This window comes from Pteropus alecto, unplaced genomic scaffold (assembly GCF_000325575.1).
Source record: "Pteropus alecto unplaced genomic scaffold, ASM32557v1 scaffold5, whole genome shotgun sequence".
Lineage (NCBI taxonomy): Eukaryota > Metazoa > Chordata > Mammalia > Chiroptera > Pteropodidae > Pteropus > Pteropus alecto.
In genome coordinates, this window is record NW_006441953.1 from 5,984,615 (window position 1) to 6,003,770 (window position 19,156).

General features: G+C 39.4%; 1 protein-coding gene across 4 annotated transcripts in view; it reads left to right on the top strand.

Annotated features, from left to right (window-relative positions):
- The window catches only part of SGMS2 (sphingomyelin synthase 2), a 71,083-nt gene extending 52,035 nt beyond the window's left edge, over nt 1-19,048 (top strand). For all 4 annotated transcript variants that reach the window (XM_025051853.1, XM_025051854.1, XM_015594938.2 and 1 more), the window contains 5 exons: nt 2,368-3,054; nt 6,401-6,518; nt 10,819-10,972; nt 15,507-15,673; nt 17,013-19,048. In XM_025051853.1, the coding sequence (XP_024907621.1) occupies nt 2,600-3,054; nt 6,401-6,518; nt 10,819-10,972; nt 15,507-15,673; nt 17,013-17,216 (1,098 nt within the window). In that variant the 5' untranslated portion in view covers nt 2,368-2,599 and the 3' untranslated portion in view covers nt 17,217-19,048. The remainder of the gene's footprint in view (nt 1-2,367; nt 3,055-6,400; nt 6,519-10,818; nt 10,973-15,506; nt 15,674-17,012) is intronic.
- Nucleotides 19,049-19,156: the final 108 nt, after the last annotated feature.

A 19,156-nucleotide genomic window follows, 5' to 3' on the forward strand; every position in this document is an offset into this window, starting at 1 on the left:
TGCATCCCAGGACTGTTTGACACATGCTGAATGTGCTTTGTGTATTTAATCTTCTTAATGAAATCCCATGGAAAATATCAATCTAGCTGCTAATGATGATAAATGGGCTTTGCTTTCACAGAGTGCACTAACTCCCAGTTGCATAAAGCTCTTTATGATTAATTATTTCAGTCATCCTTACAGTTGTCCCATGAGGTGGGTGGCTGAGCACTTCCTCTTTAAAAAAAAAAAAAAAAAAGATAACTAATTGGATTTTCTTCTCTTCTACGTTCTGTGTTCTAGAACTGGGTAGCTACCTTATAAAGACCATCTGTATGTCAGCTGGTGGATCTGGGTTTTAATATCACAAGCTTCTTTCACGTACGAATGCCAGGCCCAGAGCAGATGCGGAGTAGTAAAGTCGGAGGAAATTTGGATGATAGTTTGGCAAGACGCTGTGAGTGGTATAGCTTAGAGTTGGTAAAGAGAGGCAATGGCTGAGTTAGTGCTTTGGTCTCTCCATTAGATATAGCCATCCATGGTGCTGAAGGTTTGTTTTTGACTATATCCTACTGAGGCATCTCTTCCTTATACTTAATCTTCTCACGGCATTGTGCTGGGGCACGGCGGAGAATATCTGTCAATCCTGTTTTGAAGAGAGGGACACTACTCGTTTCTCATTCTGCGCTAATGTATTAGTAGCTAGGGGTTTTTCACAGGGACAAGAGAAAGTGAGATGTCTGAAAGTCTTAGTAATATCTCTTCTCTGGTCTCCATCCTTCCGTGATCTTCTGTTACTCTGCCAGGCTAACTTTCTTCTTGCTTTTCTTCCTCAGATATGGACAGTGCCTCTCTGTGGGCACGTCTTGTCAGGGGAGCAAGGATACAAGTAAAGCTATGTTTTTATCTAGTGATCCTCCTTATCCTTCTTTTACAACATACCATTCAGTCTTCTCAAATAGTATTGTCATTTTAATTCTGTATTAGACTGTGAGCTCTTTGGGTGAATGTTCAAGACTGTGTGATTTTGTTGTGTTTTTTTTTTTTTAAACTGCTTTTAATTGCCACCACATATCCCTCAGTACTGGGACATTTTAGGTCCACAATAAATACTTGTATTTGCTCTATTTGCCATTCACAACTGCCAACAAATATTGCCTGTACGTATTGACTGTGTCATTTTAAGTTTTTTTTCTTTCGTTAAATAAAGGCTTAGCTGTCACCACTTTGAGTTTTTTTTTTTTTAATTTTTATTTTTTTTCCTGAAGTTACCATGAAGGAGAGGCCTTTAAAATGTAAAAGATTTTCCTTAAATTGTGCAGTGTACTCAGGCTGGGGACTAATTACAAGGTTTGAAAACCTCTTCAGGTGGCTGGGTTCTGTAGTATGACTAAAATACTGCTTTCCTAAATTGAGAACAGCTGGGGCCGTGTTGCTAGCTAGTATAAAAGAGTTGGTGCCAGTGCTCTGTTTTGTGAAGAAGTCCTTGCTCTTTGGAGCCTGTGGAGCTTCGGGTCAAGGCACCCTTTTCTCATGGTGTCGTGGTGGGTAAGTGCCCCAAGCTGGTCTTCTTGGTGCCAGTTTCTGTTGTTTGCTAGAAATTGTGGTGGCTGCATCAGAATGTTACTGATTTAGCATGTCAGTTGTAGTAAATTATTTTATCCTTTAAGGAACAAGTAGAGTTTGGTACCTAAATGAGACATACCTAAGGCTTTGTGTATTTAAGGCTTTGTGTTATTTTGAAGGCTGTTAACTTTCCTTGTGTTTGGTGTGCATCTCTGCATATAAAAAGATAAACTGAGGCAGTGCCATTTAAAATATATTTCAAATATCTTGAATGTGTAGTTCTTGTATATGTTCTGAAAAGTGGTCACTTAAAAAAATTCCAGATTTTTAATTGGAAAATAGAAAGTTGACTTTTGATAAATGCAGAGGGTAAACAATTATTCAATGCATATAATCAACTCATCACAGTATCACAGTTTTTTTTATTAAGGTTCATAGAAAAGATGCAGTCTTGGGAAGGAATGATGTGATCTGGGGGGGGGTTCTACCTTATTATGACTTCATGGTTAGCAACAGGTAATAAGTGTGTGATGAAGTGTTTGCAATGTTGGATCCTGACTTCTGTTTAAAGAAATTTAAAAGGAATTAATTATTTAAATGTTCTTATTTATGCTGACATCAGCCCAAAAACAGAAGAATTCCAAGATAAAACAATTCAATATTTTCTAGATAAATTCCATCTCAGCAGCTTTAATGATGTTCTGACAATATATTTATAAAGCAAATGGCTTTGGTATTTGTTCCCGTATTTTGATAATAATTTTGCTTTGGATGGTTGACAACGGAAGAGTACAGTTTCTGAACATAGTTTTGTTTTTACAGGTGGGATTGTAACATCTTTTTGGAGAAGAAAATTAGCTTGTTTTCCTGAAACTGGTGAATGTGCAGTGGATAGCTGCATGGGAAGAACAATAACCAGGTGGCTACTTCTACGTTTTGTACTAGGAAACAGAATCAGTTGAAGAGTCCATGCTGATCTTGGAAATAGAAGGATTCAAATACGTTTCTATAAAAAACTTTACCATCTCCTTTTCGATCTGAAGACTGGGGGACCATGGATATCGTAGAGACAGCAAAACTTGAAGAACATATGGAAAATCAAACCAATGATCCTGCAAACACTTACACAAGACCTGCCGAACCTGTTGAAGAAGAAAACAAAAATGGCAACAGTAAACCTAAGAGCTTACCCAATGGGTTGCGAAAGGGCACCAAAAAGTACCCGGACTATATCCAAATCGCTATGCCCACTGATTCGAGGAACAAATTTCCCCTAGAGTGGTGGAAAACAGGCATTGCCTTCGTGTATGCTCTTTTCAACCTCGTCTTGACAACTGTCATGATCACAGTTGTACATGAGAGGGTCCCTCCCAAGGAGCTCAGCCCTCCACTCCCAGACAAGTTTTTTGATTACATTGATCGGGTGAAATGGGCATTTTCTGTATCAGAAATAAATGGGATTATATTAGTTGGATTATGGATCACCCAGTGGCTGTTTCTGAGATATAAGTAAGTAGGTCTGACATGTATTTTGGGCTCGCCATTAGTTTGTATTTAAGTGAGTAGATGTGTACTTGAAATTATCTTTCTTGGTTTTACCTGATAAATGCAGTCTTATCCAGGCATTTGATGAAAGGAAGCAATAGAAAGATCTACCGTGTTGGATAAATCCAGTCACTATTCAATAAGCATTTATGGAGCAACTGGGTATGAAAGTGACAACTATATAGGGAAAAACAGAAGTGCCGTGGTGGTTGATTCAGAGTTTATGAATTAAAGGTACAGTTCTGATTTCAAGCAACTTGGCACCGTGTTCTTTGCATGATAAATCAAGCTGCCTGAAGAGTAACGAATAACATGCATTTCATCATGCTTTTGTTATTTCAGGCTCTCAACGGGTGGGGAAAGGAGTTAGGCTAGAGCTTTTTTCCTCCGTTACTCACAAGGTGATGACTATAGTCGATGGTCATCTATAGTCATCTATAGTCTATAGTCAATAGCATGCTTTGAGTTTCACTTCTATTCAGGTGTTCTCAAATTTTACATTTCTTTTCCTTTTGCCTATTGCAAACCAGTCACAGTATTTGTTTAAGAAACCGAATTCAGAAATGGGTCCGTGCACTGTGGTTTTAGATTTCTAAAGTCAACATACTGTCTGGTTTCCCCGTGGCACCACAAAGGAACTTTCATTTCACTGGTTTCAGTCTCTCTGTTTTGGAATAGCAGGAATCAGGAAGTACTAAACCAGGTACTTTTGCTTTGAAGACAATTAAAAATAGAACGTAACTCTAAAGCAGTTATTTTGCTTTCCTTTGAATTCCATTAAAGGCTTCTCTCTTCCCCTTTTCATCTCATTCATCATTCAAATATGTGTTCTCTATTAAGATTCTAGTAATTATATCACTAAAATATAAATTCAGTGAAAACATTGGCCACAAACTGAGGCTTTTGAAAATGTAATGTATGCCAACTTAGTCAATATAATTCAAAAATCCAAAATTCAATAGGATTTCAATATTAATGCTGCAAGATCATTTTTAGAAGATAAAATTTATGCTATATTGTTCTTTCAGTTGGTTGTTGCTTTGAGATTAGAAGAATGCAGTCTCTCTTTGCTAGTTCCTCACATGCAAGTTTGCAGTTTTGAAAACTTATTCCACAAACGAGCATTTTCCTTAAAGTGTCTCTCGTAATAGGTTTTGTTAATATGTGTAAGTAAAATAGCTATCCGTTTTCTTTTACTTAGTAGAAGAATTTTTTGCTCTTGACATTGTCAGTTATGGCATGCTTTTTGTTAGTAAACTATTTGTTGAATTTTAGCGTTTTTGTTTTTGTGTGTGTGTGTGTCTGGAATTGACACTGAATGCAAGAGAGACTGCCTGGGCCAAAGATGTTTGCTTTCTCTTTTAATTTAGAGCAAAGTTTTATTCATATATGTGTAAAAAGAGAAGTTTTCCAGGGTTTGGTAAGTAGCTGGCTTTCAGCCTGAAGTCCGATCTCAATTTATTTGAATCTTTGAATTTTCAGACTTGTTAACTGCCTCTCCATTATCGCCTTAGATTTTACGATGTCAAAACTTGAGGTCACATAACTGGCCACATATTTTAGTAATATGTACTGTTTTGGTCACAAACCATTATCAAAAACTTGTTGTAGGAAATCACACTCATTTTCCTTTTCGCTTTTGAGGTAGAATTGGATCTTATGTTTTAGTAACTAGTGGAGTGATTTTTATAACCTGTTTTGAACATCTCAGCTGAATGCGAAGTCTTACCTGTGCTTGCTCATAGGCACATGCCCCTCCCTCCATCCATTTCCTTCTCCTTCCCTCCCTCGCTAAAGCACCTTCAAAGCCATGGGGAAAAAAAATCATTGGCAGTAGCTCTTTTTCTAAATAAAGCTGCAGAATACATGCTTTACCTTCTAAGTTAATTTTCCATTCTGAGTACAGCTGAACTCAGAATAGTGTTATGAATATAATTGACTCATAATTCCTGCTTATTACTTCACCTTGTCTAACAGAATGGAGCATGGTTCAGCACTCTTTGGGGGCCTAGGGTTGAATCAAAGGGATGAATCGTTTTTCACTTAACCACATAGAGTAACTCAGCACTGTTTATCACCTGTTCCTTCTCAGTGCTAGAAAAGTTAGAGCTAGAATAACAAACCTTGAATGAAAAGCTTTGCAATAAATAAATAAGTTCATCAACTAGTCAAGGTGATGTTCTTCTCTGTATTTTGACCCAGAAACCCTGGCATATTCTTAAAATAGCTACTAAAAACAGGCATCTAAAACTACACGATTCTTTAAATTAGAAGTCCCAACAGCTACCTGAATTAGACCATGATCCGTGATCCATGTCAGACCACAGTCTTATAGAAAACTTTAAAAATATGCCACATGCCTGAAACTGCCTGGTGTTCCAGAAGTCTTTGATCAGTACAAGTTTTGAAGTTTGAGAGCTCTGAAAATGGGAGACCTGCAGTAATACAGTTTATGTACTAGGAAAGTTACATCTGGTGGTTCTAGGGGCTTAATAGATCCCACCCATCTCTCAATTCCCAGAGCCCAGAGTTTCTAGACCCACCCCCTAACGACACAGTAGAAAAGGAGCTGTTACCTTCAGCCAGAAGTGAGGGTACTCAGGACCCGTGATGCCCATTCAGGTTCCCATGAGGCAGTGACAAAGGGGCAGAGCCCTTCCCTTCGGAGGACAACACTGTCCTCCAGGTACTTTGTGCTCAGATTCTCTGAAAATCTATTGTGTAGATATAGTCAAAATGGTTCATGTCCAAATTGTTAAAATATTTTTGAATTGTCCCCAAATAAACCTTGCTTAATATATAACTTAGGTTAAATGAGTTGTCCCATTTCCCTATGTGTCCAATTATGTAGCATTACCTTAGCTCATTAGCTAATTCCTCTGTGACCATGGCTTATACCTTTGATATATTCTCAAGAGAGGGTTTTATTAATGCAGTGAGTTGACTGAAATGGAGAGAGCTTCGTTGAATTCTCCGGTGAAGAGGGATTTTTTTTTAGGAAAGGTGGTTATCTGGTTTCCTCCGTCTACTTTAACTCTTCCACTCCCCACAGACTCACTCCTTTTGGGCCCGACCCGCCTAAACTTATTGCAGTTTGTGACTCTTCGTTTCTGAAAACTGCACTGCAGCCTCTCTGTGGAATTGTAGGGATGAGCAGCTCAAAAATAAGCTTTGAAACTCTGTGAAACTGTGGTCTGTTAATGCCATTCTGTATTAAATATTTGTTACTCTTTTAAACACTGTTTTGTAGAGCATCAGGAACAGAAACAACCAGTAAACTTGTTTTTCCCCATCTCTGTTATTCCTTTAGGTCAATAGTAGGGCGCAGATTCTTTTTTATCATTGGAACTTTATACCTATATCGCTGTATTACAATGTATGTCACTACTCTACCCGTGCCTGGGATGCATTTCGAGTGTGCTCCAAAGGTAAGCACCTCTGAATTACCACTTAGAGGAAATCAAAAAACAGTTTCTAAACACCTGTTTTCTCCTATGTATTCTTCAAGACACTTTCATCTGTGTTAACTGAAATCTAGCATATTTTGTTTTTCTTTAGATTTTGGGGGGAACAAATTAAAATGTGTTCATAAAATGTATATCTTTGTACATAAAAAATTGACTTTTTTGCTAACTGAAAGTTATTATCGGGTGTTTAACTCTTTGCTTTTTTACCTTCTCGTTTACTTCTTTATGCACTCACTCTACAAGTGTTAAGAGGGAACCAAGAAGAGGGAGTGAGTTATGTGGGTGGGGTGAGAGCTTCAGGCCAAGGAAATGGCTCAGTCATGGTGGAGTCAAGAAAGAGAAGGGAGGCCGGGATGGCTGTGTAGAATCGTGAAGGTCCAGGCGACGCAGCCACAGAACCCATAGGGCTTCGTGGCCACTGAAGGAATTTGAACCTTGGTGGGGGCAAGTGAGGAAGAAGTAGTTGGACTCACTTGGAAGTGAGAAGTTGTTCAGTTTGGGACACATTTTTAAGTAGTACCAACAGGATGTGCTAGTAAATTAGATATGGGTTTAAGAGAAAGAAGTCAAGGATGACCCCAACATTTTTAGCTGTTGGAAAGTGGCCTCTAGCTGAGACAGTGTGAGAGTGGACACTGAAACTGTCTTAAGCGGGATTTACAGCTTCTCCAGGGAGAGTCATTTCTTGAGAGAGCTGTTAATATCTTAGACCCCAGTGTACCCTGGTTTATATAAAAAGGAGCCTTATAAATCCTGTGCTTTGTGGACTAGGGAATGAAATCTAACATCATATTTAACTAAACACTAAGCAGATGTTCAAGATGGAAGGAAAAACAGAGTTGTTCTGAAGAAATCAACAGTCTCCCTCACCAAATATAGGTGTGGTTTGGAGATGCTATAATTTTCCAGGGCCATCAAAGCAGAAAGTATCTGTAATTAAAACAATGTACATATTGAATTTAAACATTGGTTGATTTTTAGTGAAACAAAATTAAGGCATGAGAGTTCAGAAACATAATAAACACTTCTAAGGGGTTATTGCAATGTGTTAAATGAAGAAATGGCCACAAGAAAAAAGGCAAGCCAATCCTAGTAGTGGATGAGGTTTGCAGGGATGAATTGCTATGATTGCAGAAAGTATCCTCCATGAAGAGTTGCAATTTTCAGAAGCCACATGAGTAAACATATCTCTGGATAACCAAGCTACAAATGCAGTGGAAGCTCTGGGAGCATCCTTATCAATCAGCTTCCTTGCTCAGTTGTCAGGACCTCGTCCTGAAGCATAAACAGGCGGTCGGCGCATGATTCGTGGTTCAGTAAAACACACATAGTCACTTTGATGAAGTGATGTGGTGTTATAGAACAGGAGTAAGAATAGCATTCTGAATGTGTTTCATCCACTGGCTATGAGTGCTCCTTAGATTTTGTGGTCACAAGGCTATTAGATAATCTACCTGTCTCCTTTGTTGCTGACTCTGTAGAATGCCCTTCGTGATTATAAGCAATGACAGGATAGTGTATACTGAAACTACGCGCTATGGGAGGATGTCATATCTAATCACTGATGCCTAACACAGCTTGTTACTCACTGGATAATGTCACAGGAGCCATTACAGTGATAGGTCCCTTGGTGAAATCCTTGACTTTCACCGTTTTCCAGCTGCCTTCTCCCTCATCTACCCTCTGGTTTACCTTAAATCCGTTGCTTATGATCTGCGTCAACCCACCAGCCCAAGCGTTGGTTAGCAGTCACATAATTTGTGTTCTGAAAAGTGTATTTAAATAAATTTTGGCCCAGTTATTACGACTCACATGAAATTATATAGCTTTTTAAACTCATTTTGCCACATACAAGAATGTCGGGCTGGTATAGCTCCATTCCATTCCCTAAAAAAGCTTCCTTCCACCCTGGCCATAGATGTCCAAAGGGCTCCTCCTCTTAATTGAAGGGACAGTGTAGATGGTAAGGTTTCTGGTTTGTCAGTAGCCAAGTCAAGCTCTCTCATACCTCCCTTGTTTTTGTGAGAAATGCTGTATGATGGTCCCAGGAACCCTTATGAACATTGAGCCCCGTCTGCTCTGGCTGTCACGATTTATGCTTCTTTCTCTATCTTCAGTCCTATGCCATCCAGTAATGGCATAGAATGGTGTCTGAAAAAAATGAGGAAATTAATAGGAAGTAGGGTCTTAGTGTGTGTGTGATAGGGGGTCCCAGTGAACTAGAACAGAATTTAAAACAATCTATTAATCCTAACCCAATTCTCCCTCCATTTTCCAGTTTTCTTTCTACTCTCTTTTCTTCCTTAATTGAGGTTCTATTGAGCATTTATACCGGTCATGATCTGACATTTTGGGGTAGCAGTGGCAAAATTGGAGAATTAAGAACTGAGGAGAGATAGAGCAGGAGGAGAGGGTCCTTCCTCTGTTCTGTAAAGGCATACTGAATCAAACACTCAGAGATCTCTGTCCACCAGCACCGCTGAACGCTGGGAGACGAGGAACTGTCTCGCTTTTGTTAGCTCCTACATCGTTTATGCCTTCGGATCCATCCAACTCCAAGTAAAGGGGCTGATGACTTTAAGTGTTTGTGCTCTTAGAAAATTAAGAATATTGAGTTGGGATGAGTGAGTAGATAAAAATTTATGGTTTCAAAAGAAAGAATACTGTGTCCTTTTAAACTGGGAACACAATGGTTGGGCAGAGTGTTCAGACCTCTTTATTTGATCTCAGTGTTGACAGTTGTTTGTACCAACCGCCTGACAAATCCCTAAGGACTGGCTGATCCGATAAAGCATGTGGCTAGATTCTGTCCTCCACGTAAGGGCACATCACGTGAGCTCATGTAGTTTGCAGTACGTCTTTCCTGAGCTGCATCTGAAGTGAGTCCTGCAGCTCTGTCAACAGTCCTTGTCTTCCTCATGTGTGGACCCTTTACCACCTTCTAGGTCCTCTCTTTTCAAGGCAGGATCACCTGTTACTTGGCATGTTTGGTTTAAGGACTGTCAACTCGGTAAAATACATATGCTCTCTTGTGTTTTTGTTACCTGGGTTTGCCCTAAGCAAACTTTTGAAGAAGATCGGGTTTCTTCAAAACCTCCAGCTTCTCACCCTATCCTCTCGTCCTGCATTACATCATTTTCTGTTGCAGAGCCTTACTTTCAACTGCTAACTGATCATGGTGTGTTTGCTTTTTCACAAGGGTCACCTGAGTACCAGAAAGCTTTCTAGATCTATAAGTTTTTTTTCCATTGGGAAAGTTTTAGATGCCCAGATATGGATGCAATTCCTTATTGTACTGGATTTCCATGTGCGTTGGAGGCTAACTTAATTTCTCTACTCCTAGACTCTCTTCCCACCCATTTATACATGTCTTATCCTCCTTCACCACCACGCATCCTCTTGGACAGGACAGTACCTGTCTTTACCACTTCACTGCCACCGTGGCTGAGCTGGCCATACTTCAGGGACCAGCTCCCCAGGAGGATCATTGTTGAGTATAAAAGGCAGCATGTCATACAGCTGTCACCCACGTCCCAAATGAATAGCCATTAGTGGTCTTTCTTTTATGTGTTCTATTACTCGATCTTATTTCTGAGTTTAATTTTCTAAGCATGGTCACTCTGTTCTACAAAAGGGAGCTCTTTCCTGGCCTCTGCCATGGCACACAGGTTCTTTCTTTGGGGGATGTTTTTCCTGATCAAAGCTACTTATTTTTAAAGCTACCAGAACATTGCTAATCCATTATTTTCAAATCTATTTAAATTACTTAATGTGTTATAGCTCCTTTTTTAACTGTGTTCAGTCAGATATTAATACAAATATATGGACATTTAGCACAAGGTATGAATACACTATACAATAGTAGTGATATGGTATGCAGCTGAACAAATATCAACCATTCGAAATTCTGACTTCCTTCTGCAAAGAGGAAAGAAAGTAGCTTTGATTTTCTTTTTTAGCACATAGCTGTGGTGAAGTCATTGGTTATTAATATTTTTAAAAGCTTTCCCAAGGACACAGCATCACCAAAGCATATTATTAGTAACATATTGAATAATTTAAAATGTGTCACTAAAAGTGGTCAATATAATGATTGAAACCCAGTTTGAAGAGCTTCCCCCTGGGATTTTATTTTTGACTTTTTTAATTAAAAAGAAAAAAAAAATCACACCCTGGTAACTTTTCTAAGTATCTCCCAAATTAGGCTGAAACGTGATTTTGTCAGTGTGTAAATGTTGTGTCTGATCTTCTTGTCATTCAGCTCAATGGAGACTCTCAGGCGAAAGTGCAGCGGATTCTGCGCTTAATCTCTGGAGGTGGGTTGTCCATTACTGGATCGCATATCTTATGTGGAGACTTTCTCTTCAGCGGTCACACGGTTGTGCTGACACTTACTTATCTGTTCATCAAAGAGTGTAAGTAAGAATTCATTCCCACTTCATCGATTGATTATTGTAGTGGGAGGGATCCCTAGGCCCCAAAACTGATGGGAGCCATTATTCTATTGGTATTGATAGCTATGAAAGACGTGTGTGTGTGTGTGTGTGTGAGAGAGAGAGAGAGAGAGAGAGAGAAAGAGAAAGAGAGAGAGAAATCACTTCAGCTAGTCATACGTGATTTAAACACTGAAGGCTTAAAACATGGTGCTGGCTTCTCTAACATTTAGCATGCCTCCAAAATGTCTCCCTTCTTGATTAGTACCTCTCAAGGTATGAAAAGCTATTTTAATGTTGGAACTAAGAAGAACAATTGTTATGTTTATTTTAGAAAGAATCAGTGCACTCTAAAGCCAGATGTAAATGACTTTTGAGTGAAACTTTCATTGAATGAAACTTCCATTCCATCATTCCAAATAATTTAATGTTTTTCACTTTTCCTTTTTAAAACATTTCCTTGTCCCATTTTATTCTAATTTCATCATTTCCAGATGACTTCTATGGTTCAATATGGTTCAGTACTTCATGGAACATTTTGCCAATACTGATCATTTTCTTTATAAGAGGCAACATGGAGACAAGAGTGTGAAGTATCTTTCCTTATTTATACACTTCATTCCCATTATAAAAAATCCTTGTGTTTCAGCAACTTTAATGCTGCAATATCTTGTACATTGTGGGCTGTATTTGCTTTTAGCTGTCTAGCAGATCGATCTCATTCCTGTAGATTTCTAAGGTTTTATATAGTTAGGCCTATTATCTCAAAATTCTTTTGAAATAGTGATGTTTCACTTCCGTTTTTGCAAAGCTGGTCAGTGATAACTTTCATGTTTAGTTCCAAGATGCCCCATGCCAGTTCATCTCAATTCTCTCCACTTATCATAGTGTAGAGGAGGTCTTTTGAAGGGCCCAGCAGAAGGTGGCCTACACCCTCTGTCCCCCTTCCTCTTCGCTCCTGTCTTGGCCTGTTATTAATCCAAACAGGCGTGGCCTCATGTAGTGACAGTACGGACATTAAGGTTTGTCTTCCAGTGGTCCAGGCGTGAATTCTTGCCCCATAAATTGCCTTGGGTTTTCGGTTTATGTTCTGCTTTGAGGATAATATGACAAAGAGTTGAGATTCTCCGTAGTAGATGCAGTAAAGTCTTTTTTCTTTTGGTGAGAATTATGAAGCTTCTGAATTGTTTCCTTTGTAAATGCTACATATGACCTTAGAGTAGAGAGAATAGCATGTTGTGTGTGTGGCCTTTGTGTCCTACCTGACTTGAAGGTGGAGGGCCTTCTGAACGCTTCCCCTTATTTCTACTCTTATGCCTTCTGGGAGGTAATGTGTGAGGAATCCAGGTCTATCTCTGCACCGATATCAGGAGATAGTCTCTTCCTTACATTTCACTTTCTACATTTCTAACACCTAGTTATTGGTTCTGGGGAGCAGGTGGAGTGATTTGCATTATATATGGTTCTAACTCTAGCTTTTGTCAAGAGAAGTTCCATCTGCATGTAAGACCAACCATTTTCAAGTCCAGAGGTGCATTTGAGGTAGAGGACCTTCTCTAATCTGAGAAATATGAAAAGCTTGTAGAAGATGAGGATGAGGGAGGGGAGAAGTTAAATGCGAAGAATGAAGCTACTCTGGGTTGAAAACCATAAAGTAGTGAAGAGACAACACTCAAGGAAACTGAGAGTGAGTTTTATAAAATAACCGAAGACCACGTGATATTAACAATAATAACAAACAGACATAACACTTCTTCTGTGCCAGGCACTCTTCTAAGATCTTGATGTAGATTAACTCAATCTTGCAGCCACCCCAGGAGGGAATCACTGTTTTTCCTCATTTTTGAGGGAGGAAACTTAAGCATAAAGAAAGAGAGTGATGTAACCATAGTCCACAGTTAGTAACTGGAGGATGGCTTATTCACACTCAAGCAGGTTGACTCTAGAGGTTATATTGTTAATTTCTTGGCTCTATTTAGAATTTTTGGAAGCCTAAGTTGTCTGATTTTACAGAATTACTAAGGAATGATCGGGATATATTGCTCATTATTGTTCTTTTACCTCAGAACAAGAGCAAGGCAACTTGTGATCATTTTTATACCTTAATGAAGGCTATGCACTATGTAGGGACATTTTCTTCCCAAGATATGACTTTGGCTTAAGGTTTTTTTAAAATTGTGTAAGTTTACAGAAAGCAAGGAAAGAATTACATTCTGCTTTTTCCAATAGTCGGTGAGAAGCAAAATGGCAAATGTGTAAGCTTAATACAACTCAGCTTTATAGTCGGTTCTCTACGTAGACAGGGCATTCCATGTTTATGCCCGTTGCCTATGCAATTAGGAAAAACAATCACTTTCTAAATTACATGATGTTATTGTTCTGAGTAAGCAGTGGTTCCAGTGGTTTCTTTGAACAGTCGGCTTCTAGAATTAGATGTGTCATTTACATGTTTTTTGCTTTCCTGCCTTTTGATCAGTTTGGACTCTCTCCTTGTTTGCCCCGTTGTTATGAGTGCATTTGCATTTGATCGTGAAAGGAGATGAAAATGTGGGCCCCAGGCCATTTTGAGATTTAACTAGAGAGGGCTTCACATAGTTGTACACATGTTATCTTTGGGCCCTAGGTTTCATGTAAAATTAGCGGGGAGAAATCAGCCTACCTGTTAGTACCATGTGTCTTGCTAGTCAAGATAACTTTTTTTTTTTTTTACCTTGCTACTACATAAAGCCCTTCGTCTCTACTATTCGATGACAACTAGGGCTAGAATCCCACACAGACATTGGAGTTGTTCAGATTTATGTTATCAACTTTTAGTTTGATGCTATCCCTCTGGGTAAAATGAGAGACCAGAGAGGATGACCATTTTGCCATTTCTACTCTAAAATAATTTTTAAATCTTTTCTTTGGGTCAGCCAGTGTTCTCAGTTAATGAGCAGTGGTCCCAGCGTGGTAGCATACTAGAGAATGCATTTTTATGGGAGAACAGTGCCAGTGTTCCCAGCTATCCTAAAACTTCATTTTTTAAAAAAAAGCTTCATTTTCAGTTCCATGGGAAATAAAATGACCGTCAGGCCACCTCCACCTCCTTACTCCTTAACCACTTTGGCTTTGCTTCTTGTGGATAAACAAATACAAAAGAATTCTGGTTTAGTCAGACATCCTGAACTTTTAAGGTAAATAAATTCCAGATGACCTATAAGCAGGGGAAGCAGGGTTGATGTGAGACCTTAGGGAGGGGTGAGGTCTGTGGTGCTGGATAACGCACGTTTAGCGAAATTTCCAGATTTCTAAATGTTAGGCTCAGAATGTTAAAAGTTGAACTACCCAGAGCAGTTATGGGGACTGCCCCCGCCTCACAGGCTACAGGAAGAAGGCCTCTCCCAGCTTAAAATTCTAGGATTATAAGAGTTCTCTGCCAGAACGTCGTGGCAGGATGAACCAAATGAGAAATGATGAGTTGCACATTCAAAATTAGAAGGTCAGACTTTCAAATGCAAATACAGGTTTATTATCATACTATTCCACTTGAGACCAAAAGAACACCAGCTGTTTTACCAAAAAATATGTTTTATTTGAATGATACCTGGTTTGGTATTTCACCTAAATTTCTGGAAAGGGATCCTTCTGCTCTTCAACCATTCTTCCACACTGGAAAGTAAATATCACTATAAATATAGACACAATTAAATATGAAATAAATTTCAGTTCATTGATTATTAACTTTGTGAGCTAATAAAGCTTTAAAATAGAAAAAAAGAAACAGTTATTAAAGAAAAAGGAGAAGTTAATAGAGATAAACGCTGGTTCATTTATATCTGTCATTGACACACGTGTGGGAAGGCTTCGGGGTGTATGATCACATTTAACCTCATGAGTGCTCTAGTTCTCGCCTATGCGATGAAGTTCTCAGTGCCCTCCCGAGGAAGGCTGAAATCCCTAAGTGAATGGGCAAGAATCCTAAGCTTCACATAGGGAGTATTTATTGTTGCTGTTAGCAGTAGCAGGATAAAATTGCTGAGAGTCAAACTATGACTAGCCATAATGTAAGTAAGTTTCTATAAGACCTGAAATTACGTCTGTTCTCTTATCCCCTTCACCACCCCCCCACTCCCATTTTCATTGACAGCTACCTTTTTTTCTTTTGATCCTTACTGTTTTCTTTTCCAGTAGGGTCCATTACGTAAGCCAGTATGAGCCAAGTCTAACGAACCTTAGAAGAAACAATTCTGTTCTCCTCCCTGTTAAACAGTAGCAGTGGCAAGGTCTAGCGTACCCAGTGTAACCAGCCTCCCCAGAGAATGAGTACTAGAGCTGCTCCCAGTGATACTGGCCCTTCTTCCTTCCCGCCTGAGAAATCCTGGGCTGTTCACCGTGACTGTCATCTTGGGCTATTAGTTGTCTCCTTCCAGTGGCTTCTTGACCTTAGATTATTCTACTGCGGGTCATGAGGATAGACTGTAATTGTTCAGTTCCTCTCTGGCAATCTTACTAATGCCTCAATTTCTCTACTGCCCAGATTCGCCTCGTCACTTCTGGTGGTATCATTTGATCTGCTGGCTGCTGAGTGCCGCCGGGATCATCTGCATCCTTGTAGCACACGAACACTATACTGTCGATGTGGTCGTTGCCTATTTTATCACAACACGGCTGTTTTGGTGGTACCATTCAATGGCCAATGAAAAGGTGAGAGCAGTGAAATTATCTTCAGATAATCTCTTTTCTTTAAATGCAGTGGACCCCTGTGCAGACAGTGGGGTTTTAGGTAGCCGATGGAAATCACTGCTGTTGCCGCTCCCAAACTGTGGTTAGGTCAGGTCCGTTCATGTAAGATTATAGCCATTATTGCTTCTTAAAAGAAAGAACGTCACAAATAGAAATGCCATTTAAGGATAAAAATGCTTTGTGATTATAGAGCATGGTCTTTTACTAATTCAACTAACTTATATGAGAATTAAAGTAGTATATATATGCTAAATTAAAAATTTAGGAATGTAGAAGCATTGCGGCGCAACTAGGTAAGACACTCCCTGCTTTCAAAAAGTTTAATTTTGAAGACAAGATGGCAACTACTTTTGAAAGTCAGGCAAAATAAGTAACTTTTGAATAACCGGATTTAGTATACCTTTTGGTGAGGCTGGGCTCTCTGACTTCCCTTTTCATTCTTCTGTATTTCTGCTGCCTCCTGTCAGATGAACATTTTCCCTTCTTGCATTCATTCTGAAAGAGCTAGCTAAAATGCCACCTCTTCTGGGAAGCCTTCCCAGACTCCTGCTCTGTGCCTGTAGCCCCAAGGTAGAATTATTCCCCCGCTCCTGTGTGCCTCCCTAGCCTTGGTGTGTGTCCTGGGTGTAATAGAGTTAGTCTGTGTGCCGTGACGTACTTATCGTGGTATAGTCTTGCCACATCGTCTGATGCATGTAATGTTTGGAGACATTGTGAGCGATCAAAATGTGTCTTTCCCCAGAGGATCCACATCCAATTTTCATTTAGTCGTGTCCACTAACAATTGTCCTTTCTAGGCATCTATTTGTCGTTAAGCTCCTTTTCCTTCCGTGTAATCTCCTATTTCCATCTCCTTCGTACACTTGCATCTAGACGTCTGCTGACACCACTGAACCAGAATTTCCATCTTTCCTCTTCAATAGGCTCAACCTTGTGAGCCCTCTTTTTACTCTTCCATCTTCCTTGACCCATAGACCTGACGCCTCACAAATCCCAAAAGGTGTTCTTCCTGGATAACTCACATCCACCCCCCATTCCTGAGCCTCCATTCTCTCTGGAATTGCAGGCAGAAGATTTGCATGAGCCACAAAGAGGGGAAACGGAGTGGAATGGGATGGGGTGGGACCAGAGCCAGAGCGACTTCAGAGTTAGGGAAAAGGCGCAGTGACAATTACCGACATGTGATCTGGATTCTGCTGCTTTCCCTGTTAAGTTACAGTGAATGACAGGTTAAGAAAAACAATTAGTATGCCAGTCATGAAAAATATGTCTCATTTTACTTTTTCCCTACCTTTTACAGAACTTGAAGATCTCTTCACAGACTAATTTTTTGTCTCGAGCATGGTGGTTCCCCATCTTTTATTTTTTTGAGAAAAACGTACAAGGCTCAATTCCTTGCTGCTTCTCCTGGCCACTCTCCTGGCCTCCTGGCTGCTTTAAATCATCATGCAAAAAGTATTCACGGGTTCAGAAGACAGGTGAAGATAACGAGAAATCTACCTGAGGAGCAAAAGAAAGGTATCAGCTCTTTTACCAAAAGAGGTATTGCTGTAACCAAAGGTATAGTTTTGATTTTTTATTTTAGGAGAACTGACTGGTAAATGAAGAAATGGACCAAATTTGTGTAAATGATTAGAAAGATGAACAAAATATTACCCTTTGACTGGTTTTTTATTCATCCTGAGAAAGTTATATTCTCCTGTGGCTCTTCATTCATTGGTGACAAGCCCTCAACCTGGGATTTTACTAATGAGCTTGTTAAAGAGGTGCCAAAGAACATATTACTGCTTTCCTTCGCGTCCCGCTCCCCCAGGAAAGCTCTCTACTTCAGAATTTTTTTCAGGATTTTTTTTTTCTTCCAAGGTCAGAAGAAGTTGTTAATGATTTAAATAAACTATCTGGACAGATACAGCTACTATGTAAATGGAATAATGTGGAGAGTGCATTAAGCTTATTAGTGAGGGGGGGAGATCCCAGCGTTGTGAGTAAACTTCAGGCGAACTTTGTTTCTAAGGGAAGGTCAAGGTCAGGTCTGGGAATGTGCACTGCTGCTAGCACCCAATGTACTGTGTGTCAGTTTTACTTTATTTTTTAAACTGATCATTTATTTTTTAAAAAAATGAAAGAAATATGGTCTAAGTAAATATGGAAGTATCTGACACACCGCACAGATTTTACATGTGTGTAAATATTTCAAGATCTCCATGACAGATACGCAGGCAGCATGGAGCTGTTTCTGCGACTGAGTGGTCCTTGTGTGCACACTCACCTGCTGTTTGCCTGGTAAATTTGCACCTGGTACCCCCAGGGCAGTCGACTGTGTGAACACAGGCTGGAAGCACCTGTGTGTGAACTGATGCTTATGCCATCTGGAGAACAAGCCTGCACTTCCCTCCCAGGTCTCACCCTTTGTGAGATCTGTTCTAGAGCTGCTAGTTGGAACTCAGAAATACAGATGGTCACATTTCACTGAAAAACATGTCTTTCCGGTTACATTGTGCTTTATGGAAAAACCAAGATGGAGTCCAAAAGTTTAATTTACCCTTGCTTTTTTGCAAGAGACCCAGCTTCTTACAAACTGAGTGTTTATAAGAAGTAAAGACACATACCACGACTGGGTCATTTTACTTTGCCCTGAAATTATACCACGGTGCTGCACTGTAATCTACTGTTGGAATCGGTGTGCTAAACAGTTACAGCTACTCAGTAAAGGCGGTGGGGGGTCATTGTTTCTAAAGTTCTTTCAGGTGATGCAGAAGAGGATTAACTCTTAAAAATCTAATCAGATTTACTGTGCTGTCAGATTTAGGGCATTGTTTAATGCTGTTGAATCTTTTGGATAATTCTTGGCTTAATTTCTTACAACTTCTAGTAACCTTAGAAAAAGATTTAAGGTTACAAAATCATCAATACTAAGTCAGAGGTCAGAGAGGCCAGTTGGGGTAGAAAGAGGCAGTTACATTTACATTGAAGGTAAAATTTCCCTCCACTTAAAATGGAAAAAAAAAGAAAAATCCCTAAATTTGTCATTATAAACTAGTCATCTTTGATTTGATACATAAAATTGACCTTTAAATTGCTTGAGAGAAGCACAATACAACTTTAAGGCTGTTCAGAAGGGTCATCATCCTTTGGTGCTAAAATTCTGTATATGTTTTCAGCATGGCATTTGTTCTGTATAAGAATCACTAAAGGAAAAGTAGTTGAATTTAAAGCTTGGAAGAAAGATGTTCTAGTCTGGGTATTTAAAATAAGAAATGAAATGCTAAACCTCCTTTGTGGGCTTTGAAATGCAAGAAGCTTTTCCAGTGTTTATTATTAAACCAATAAGAAACATCTATAGTTTACCTGATGTGTTTAGCCTTAATTCTGCATAATTTTCACTTATTAAATATTGACACTTGTGATAGAACAAGGTGTTCTCCTTAAAAACACTGATTTTAA